This window comes from Bison bison, unplaced genomic scaffold, assembly GCF_000754665.1.
Source record: "Bison bison bison isolate TAMUID 2011002044 unplaced genomic scaffold, Bison_UMD1.0 scf7180017864181, whole genome shotgun sequence".
In the NCBI taxonomy this organism is placed as follows: Eukaryota; Metazoa; Chordata; class Mammalia; order Artiodactyla; family Bovidae; genus Bison; species Bison bison.
The window spans coordinates 8,625,670-8,634,513 of NW_011494753.1; the positions used below are offsets into that span (position 1 = coordinate 8,625,670).

Consider the following 8,844-nt stretch of genomic DNA (forward strand, 5'->3'; position numbering starts at 1 on the left):
CTGCCGTCTATGGGGTCGCACAGAGTCGGACACGACCGAAGTGATTTAGCAGCAGCAGCAAGTAATGTCATTAGAAAAAAAAAAAAAAAAAAATACCAACACACACACATACAAACATTAAGCGAGAAAAGCACATTAAAATGATGTAACATAAGCACATTTATTTAAGAATGTATTCCAGTATCAAACGGCAAAGTTCAACAATGCAAAACAGCAATTACTTTTGCACCAACCTAATGATAAGCCAGTAAATGTGTTTCTCTGAGTTCTAGAAGCCATTCTAGCAAATTATTAAAACTAAGGAGGGGGGTGATGGGGACCTTGATTTACAGAAGTATAAGTGATGACAGCCTGGGATTTGCAATTGGTCTCTGGAGTGGGGGCAGTCTTGTGGGACTGAGTGTGTACTTAAGCTGTGGGATCTGATGCAAAATCCAGGTAGATAGTGTCAGAACTGAATTGAATGACATCCAACTGGTGTCAGAAAATTGATTAGTGTGGGGAAAAAAAAACCCTGTATGTCTGATCACAGAACTGTTTTGTGTCACTAGTAAAGATGAAACACAAGTGTGCTTACACTGTGATTGGTGAGGTAGCCATGGGGGGTTAGGGGTAAGAAGTTTCTAAGGGTACACAAACATAAATCCCTCCTGTTCTTCCACTTGAGGATGTTTCCTGGAAAAAAAAAAAAAGTTGAGCTGGACCCTCAGAAAAGTGGATGAGGTAAATAGTAAATATTTCATAATTATGAAATATCTGCTTGGTATCTGCTTGGTACTATGTTAGTGCCAGAAATACAACAGTGAGCAAAACAGATGCTATTCCTGCCCTTGTGGAGATTACAGTCTAGTGGGAGAAACAGACATAAATAACCATCTTTACACATATGTAATTACAATCTGCTATAGGTATTATGAAGGAAAGGCACAGGGTTTCTGTTGTGGGGGAGGGGCTGATATAATCTATACTGAAGAGTGGCTACTCCTGAGGAAGAGATCCATAAACCTGGATTTGAAGAATAAGTAGGAGTTAACTAGGGGATGATGAGGGCATGGGCTACGAGCATACCAAGCAGAGGGAGAGTCCAGTACAAAGGTCCTGAGACAGGCAAAGGAACAAATAATTTTGAGGACCTGAAAAGCCACTAGGAGGGCTGGGATGCTCAGGGGTGGGGTGTAGTGGAGGGGAAGGCACAAGAAGGAATGGGAAGGATTGATAGGTGAAGGGCAGATATTACAAGTCTTAGAGGTCAAACTAAGAATGTGGATCTTTATGGAAAATAACTGAAAGATTTTAAACAAAGTTCCGTAGTGATTTTGCCCCATTTGAATGGATCTCTGATTACAATATGAACAACAAAAGACCAATTAGCAGCCCTGTACTCGTCCAGGGGAAGGTATGGAGGAGTGGCTGGACTCAGTTACAGCAGAAATGTACAAAGACATGAATAAATAACTTGAGTTTGTGGGGAATGAGTCAGCCATTTCCCATATACTGATGGCTCTATTGCTGAACTCCCTCATTCATTTAATAAATGCTGGATGCCCAGGTTAATCCCAGCTCAGGCCCTAAACCTGTCTGAGCTCAGGGATCCTCAAGCCTAAGGCGATAAAACTTGACATCGGGGGTCAAGGCCTAAGAGAGGCAGGGCTCAGCTAGTATGGGGGACAGCTGCACAGTCCATTCTTCCGAAAAGATCCTCTCTGCTCGGCCCCTACCAACAGAACCCTTTCCTAGCTTGGTGAAGTCCTCTGGGTCGGGAATTCCACTCCCCACTCCCCCCCGTTGGCTGGAACTCCTGTCCCCTACCTGAACCAGAGCGTATTTCCCAAATTTGACCTCCAAGAAAGCTGAAGGGGTTAAGTTTCCATCCCCACTTTTGGGAGTTTACTTTGAGGAGTTTCTAACACAATGTTGTAACCTATCTGAACGAGAGGCAGCTGGGAACGGCTCCAGCCACTCTTCCGTCTCCCAAGTTCCTCGGTGACTCGCCGACCACTGGAGCACAGACACACGGAATAAGCGGACGGAAGCGAATGCCCACCAGGCTCCACAGTGGGTTGGGCAGGAGGGCGGAGCGGACTTCTGTGATGTCATACGACCACGCCCCTCTGGGAGGACGTTGCGCCTGCGCCAGAACGGCTGCCTAGCTCCCGGAAGTGGAGGGCCTGCACGGAGAGCGCCGCTGGGTCTGGGTGCCCGGAGGCAGAAGCGCTCTCGGAGCTCGCTCGTCGGCCCCCGACCGCCATGTCGTCCTTCGACACCAACCCCTTCGCGGACCCAGTGGACGTAAACCCCTTCCAGGTAGAGCCCTCATCTTACACCTCTGTCCAGTGCCCAAAGGCCGCCGCCCGGGCCTCTTTCGCCAGAGCCGGGAGACGTGGCGTAGGAGGGACGGGCTCTCTGCCCAATGGGAGAGCGGGCTTCTAGGGGTGTCCTATCGTAGCGCCTGGGGGGCGGGACTAGCAGCAGGTGGAACAGCGGAGGGGGCGGGGCGTTGTACTCTGGGAAAAGGGTGGGACTGTCTAGCTCCCGGGAACGTAGCCCTTCTAACTGGATACCGCTGGGGAAGGGGACTGGCGCAGACAGGATCAGGGAAGCCCCCAGCTTCAGGGAGATAAGCGGCTTCACCTGAGGGGAAAGTGTGACTACCACATCCCGCAGTCTTGAGGAGACGCTAGCCTTGAGTCACTTTAGGAGAGAGGGTGACAGCAACGTAATGAGGTGGAAGCCTCTAGAGGGATGGAGAAATGTCAGAAAATCCAAAGACCATCCCCCGCAACACACACACAGCCAACTAGTCTATAAGATATAGGAGAGCCCCTGAGATTTGTCAGAAAGGGAAGGCTGGTAACCCAAGTTGAATTATGGCCTTGATAACAATTTCACACCTTGGCCATGGATCTAGTTTGGACTGGGCTCTGGCTAGATGAGAGAGCCCAGGGTAGAGACGGGGGAGAAATGAGGAGCCTCTGGGGCTTGAAGTGCAAGGAATGTTGGTCTGATGGACCTGTGTGTGGTGACAGGGTAGATGAGATGCACTGATCTATGAGCTGGCCAGACCTTTTAACAATTGCCCAAGGAGAAAGAGACTTCCTTTTAAAAGCCGAAACCTTCCCGCCTTTGAGCAAAGAGCATAGGGGTATTCTTTTCCATGATGGAGGGTTGGGACTCCTTTAACTCCAAAGCTCCAGTGCCTCTTGTTTTGTGTATGCTCAAAACCAGTTCTAGGGAAGCTTGCTTGTGCTGACTAGTGATTTATGAGTCTCGAGCTTTCTGCTTTGTCAGGATGTCACCAGGCATGTGAACTCTTCCTGCTTGTTCTTTATTTTGGTCATTGGCAACTTTAAAGTTTCCTGCAGGTGTAGGGGAAGTCCTTGGAGGGGGTCCTTCCTGCAAGACACAGCATGAGCTTTTCCACCTTGAATCCTTTCTTTCAAGGGTCAGAATAAACACAAAGGAGACTAGAATGAATGTCGGTTTACTTCTCTTTCTTGGTTTAAGGTGACTTAGCCAGTGGGAGCCCTTGAGGCAAATTTTGATAGCTTGGTAACATCAGGGAATTCCTAACATTCCTCTAGTAGCTTCATGCTTCTTGACAGAACTGTTTGGAGGACCTTATCTTTTATGTAAGGCAGTAATCTCTATTTGAGTAAAGAAAGAACATTTGCATTTTTTTTTTCTTTTCCTGTGCCATTGTCTTCAGATAACTGTTTTGCTTTAGTTATAAAAATGCTGCATGATACTGGAGTTCGGGTGGCTCGGACGGTAAAGCGTCTGCCTACAATGTGGGAGACCTGGGTTCAATCCCTGGGTCAGGAAGATCTCCTGGAGAAGGAAATGGTAACCCACTCCAGTATTCTTGCATGGAAAATCCCATGGACGGAGAAGCCTGGTAGGCTACAGTCCCTGGGGTCGCAAAGAGTCAAGGACACGACTGAGCGACTTCACTTTCAGAAGCATTTTGGTATGTGTGCTGTGTAATCATGTGCCTTTTTCTTTCTTTTTTTTGTACTCTCAGAATCAGAAATCAAATATCTGCTGCTATCTGAAAGAGGCAGTCAGATATCCAGAGATGCCGAGAGCTTGTCCTCAGTGCTAGCAGTGGGCTAGATAATTGGCCTAAATTTTGCCCTATATTAGTAGCAGCTTGAAAGTCTTAAACCACATCTCCAACCCCAGAAATGATTGTGCAAACTGTGGAAGAAGTAACTTCTACATTGAAGCAAGACAGTCTGTACATCAGGCAGCCCCAGGATATGGCAGGACAGGAAGCAGCTGTGGTCCTGTAAAGAGTAACATCTGGTGGGGAAGCCTGTGGGGGAAGGCGAGAGCCGGTTGGCTGCAATTCTGCTCCTCCTGATTCTGGGCTGGGTTTTTCCTCTTGGCACACAGCTGTGGAGGGAGAAGGAGCCTTGGGTGTGAGGCCCCCAAACTTCTTTTCCTGGAGAGCTGCCCTCCCTCTCCTTGTGATGGTGGTTTCTGCTTTTCTGACTGCCAGGGTTGGGACACTGGGAAGGCACAGCCCTTGCGGGGCTGGGTGTGAGCCCAACTTCATTTACTTAGGGTGTTGGCACAGAGCTCAGAAGAGAGAATGTGGAGAGGCTATAGACTCAGAAACTGTCACACCTAACTGGCCTTCAGAAGTCTTTTTTTTTCCCCCTTCTCTCCATGGTGGTTTATGAAAATATACTTAGTGTTCGGAGTTCCATGGTGGATTTTTAGAGCTGGGAACATCCTCAGAAATCTCTTCTAACCCTTTCGGTTTAGAGATGAGAAACCAAGAATGCAGTGAGGATGGGACATGGCCAGAGTCACTAGCTAATTGAAGCAGGAAGGGACTCAGATCTGGGCCTTCTTCTCTGGATAGTGCTGTTCTTAAGATTTTAAACTGCCTTGGCAGTTACTTAGGCCAGCTAAGGAAAGAATGTAACATCATCACCACTGTTACCATTCTTAAAATGAGAGTACTGGTAAGGGTGAAAGTAACAAATTAGGTGAGCTTTTTTGTTGTTTTTCAGTGTGTGGGGGTGGAATAATATGGATTGTATTTTGCTTTTTTTTCGTTAAGATGTATTTATTTTTGGTTGCTCTGGTCTTTATTGCTGTGTGTTGGCTACTCTTTGTGGTGGTGCTTGGGCTTTTCATTGTGGTGGCTTCTCTTGTTGAGGAGCATGGATTCTAGAGCGCAGACTCAATAGTTGCTTGACACGTGGGCCTGGTTGCCTCATGGCATGTGGTATCTTCCAGATCCAGGGATTGAATCCTTGTCCTCTGCACGGGCAGGTGGGCTCTCCTCCATTGAGCCACCAGGAAATCTCCTGTATTGCATTAGATGATATTTTAACATAGCATGTTTTCTGAGTAATGCCAGTCCTGAAAGGTGCTCAGGGTTCTGTGGTCAAATAAAGTCAGGAATCATTTTCCTGAAGGTTGACCAGGCTTGTTCATTTGTTAAAGGCTCCGAGAAATCCTGCAGTAAAGATATTTGCTCCACTTTGTTTGATCCAGCCTTTCTCAGAGTTTTGCAACCATGGAATCCTTCTTCTAATTCTTGCAATATCCCCTGAAGCTCCTGGTGTGCTTTTAGGTTAACTTCCTTATACATATTTTTTATCTTCACTCTGTTCCATCCCCACCTGAACTGTGGCTGTGGGCTTTTATGACTTCCTCCTTGTGTACAGTTATAGTGGGATTATTAGAAAACTTCCTGCAGAGTCGGACTGTAAGTGGAAAGTTGTCACAAGAGTGCAGCAGAGGTTTTTTACCAAACTCCTAGGAGGAAGCAGGAAAGTGCAAGCCGAGAGTGGCTGGTTTCCCAACCTCCCCTGGCACTCCCTAATCCCTCTGTGCATTATGGTGCATCTGCTGTGTACCATCTGGGTATTCTGCTTTCTACTAATTCCAGTATGTCTGTTCCCAAAAGTTTCTCAGAAAGTCTTGTTGGATGATGAAGAGGTTGAGGGCTCCAGATGGGTGTTGTCCTCCCCATTTTCTCTTTCAGCAGTCCACTGAAAATCAGCAGACCCCAGCAAGTGCCTGGGCTGCTTTGCCGCTTGGTGTTTCTGTTAGGTTACCCCAGGCAGTCGACATTGATCTGGGAGTGGACTAGCTGGTGGTTCCAAACAGAGAAAACCTTTCAGCATTCGTGAGTCGCCAAATCACATCATATCACTTTCACACATTGTCTCCTTGCACTTAAAAGATAATCTTGGTGGTATGGCTGCTTCCCAAGGATTTAAGACATTTCTCTCCTGTGGGAGGAGAAAGTGATGGCAGAAATGTGATTTGGGCATGAACAGTCACATGAAGTTCCCTGCAGAGACACTGAGGGCTGTGTCACTTCCCCTGATAGGGTGGACTTCAGTTTGACTGCAGCTTTGGGAATTCTCAGAACCCCCAGTTGGACCTGGTAGAACTTTCCTGGGGAACAGGAGCATTGTCTCAAGAAACTTGAAAATGGCAAGGTTCATACAGTTTAACTGAGTCCAGGCAGCTGCCCAGGTTGGGGTGGGGAGGGATTTTTGCCTTAATGGTTGGCACCTGGAGGTAGTCTGGGTGTTAGAAAGCCCTTGGCCAGTGATACAGCTGAACTTTGACCCTACTTGTCTATTAAGTTTTCTTTGGAGCCACTTGGAGTAGGACAATCCTGGGTTCAGAGAAACGGTAATATTTAACCAGGACAAACAAGGGGTACTTGCTGCTGGTCCAGAGAAGAGTGCTGTGCACATTAATTCGAAAGGTGTGACCCGTCCAGCAGTGCTCTTATGAGATGCTGACACGTTCATGCACATCACTGAGCCACTGCTGCTCTGAGGGCCTGTGCAGGAGACCAGGATAAATGGGCACATGGCCTGCTAGAGCTTCTAATCTGACAGGAGAGCTAAGAAACGCTCACTGATCATGACAGCATGCCCTGGCATGATAAGGGCAGTCAAAATTTGCCAAAAGGACCTGTGAGGGATCTGAGGGAGAATGGGGCAGAGTCCTATGGTAGGAGGTCCTGGGAGCAGAAAGCCTATGGCACGAGAAGGTATTCCAGGTGAAGGAGCACCAACTTAAGTCACTTCCGCACACTCTCAGCTCCACGCCCCCAGGCGCCACCTCACTGTGGACTCTCTGGGATCTGTGGGTCCGCTGCTTGTGGTGCACCAGCTTTTCTGACCAGTCTCCTGGAAGTTCTCTCTGTCCTTGGCCTTTTCATACTAATAACTCTCACCTCCTTCTGCCTGTTTTCTCTTCTTGTCTCCTGCATTTCAGGGTGTCCTAGAGTTCTGTCCTTGGCTTTGTTCTCAGTGTACCTCTCCGAGTAAGTCCTCCCACTTCCATGGCCTCAGAGTAGCATCCACATTCCAGTGGGCTCAGATCCAGAGCTCTAGCCCTCATCTTCTGAGCTCCAAACCAGTATTTCCAGCTCTTACCTGGACATTTCCACCCATTCCACCCAGATGCACTTTATCAATCTCTCTGATGCGAATCAATACCTTCCCAGATCCTCTCCCTGCTCCCACACCCCTGCTCCTGAAAATCCTGTTTCTCTTCTCCCATGACTGCCTGTCTTGCTCAGTGGTGGCACTGTTTGCTGGTCCCCCGAGCTGGCAGCCTCAGTCACTCCACCCCTTCCCTTCCCTTCCCCTCCCCTGTGTCCTTGTCTTGCAGTAACTCTATACCCCGACCATCCTGTGGAGTGGTCAAGCCCGTAGTGTCTACCTGAGGAGGGTCTCCGGAGCCCGTTCCCTCTTCTCCATCCTCTGTGTCATCCCTTAGCTCAAGCCTCACTATCACCCATGTGGACTCTGTGTCCCAGGCAGTCTTCCTGCCATCCTCCTTCCATGAGCACTGCAGTCTCCTCACTGCTGGCGGAGATGATCACTGCTCACAATCTCTGAGGGCTTCCCAGGTGGAGTGGTGGTAAAAATCCACCTGCCAGTTTAGGAAACGCAAGAGATACAGGTTCAATCCCAGGGTCGGGTAGATCCCCCAGAGAAGGAAATAGCAACCTACAGGGACAGAGAAGCCTGGTGGGCTACAGTCCACGGGGTCACAAAGAGTTGGATATGACTAAGCACACAGGCTTTGCACAATCTCTTGTTGCCCCCATTGCCACAGCCTGCAGTCTGGCCCAGCCATCTTCAGGCTGGGTCCCTGGTGCTTCTCTCTTTGTATATAACACTTTGCTCTGTAGTCTCCTGATCCTTCTCACTGAATGTATGCAAGGTCTTTTTAAAGACCCCATGTCTTTGCAAATGCTGTTTTCCTCTCCCTCTTGAGTGCTTCCTTAATTTCTTTCCTCTCTCGAGATCCAGCTCAGATGCCACCTCAGAGAAGCCTTCCCTGAGTCTCCGACAGCCTCTTCGCTCCCTCCTCTGTGAGCCCTTTGCCCATGCCCTTGTTCAGCACTGGTCACATGCTGTCACTTCTTGCCCTGGCTTCTGTTGTGTTCTCTGTCCTATTTGCTTCTTGAGGGCAGGAACCAAGGCCTTTTCTTGGTGCCCTCACCCTGCACTGGTTGGAATGGTTTGTGTAGGGAGTAGATAGACCGCGGTGGAAGGAGAGGGCAGAGGGCTCCATTTGATGGGGAACAGGCTGCACCTGGAGGAAAGCTGGTGCCAGGCCATGGAGCGCCTCAACGCCAGGCCAGGGACTTGGCCTCTCTTTCCTGGGAGCCTCTGTACATCACTGCTGTGGCAGGGAGGGAGGCCCCAGGGTGCACCTTGCTCATTTGATGGCTTCTCAGGCTCTCTTCTTAAAAAAGAAGTGTGTATGTATTTGTTTAACATCAGATCAGATCAGTCGCTCAGTCGTGTCCGACTCTTTTCGACCCCATGAATCGCAGCACGCCAG

The 8,844-nt window shown here is 48.8% G+C and overlaps 1 protein-coding gene across 1 annotated transcript in view; it reads left to right on the forward strand.

The window, feature by feature from the left end:
- The first annotated feature begins 2,139 nt into the window (after nucleotides 1–2,139).
- The window catches only part of SCAMP2 (secretory carrier membrane protein 2), a 25,950-nt gene continuing 19,245 nt past the window's right edge, over nucleotides 2,140–8,844 (forward strand). The window contains exon 1 of the mRNA XM_010843345.1: nucleotides 2,140–2,304. Coding sequence (XP_010841647.1) covers nucleotides 2,248–2,304 — 57 coding nt within the window. The 5' untranslated portion in view covers nucleotides 2,140–2,247. The remainder of the gene's footprint in view (nucleotides 2,305–8,844) is intronic.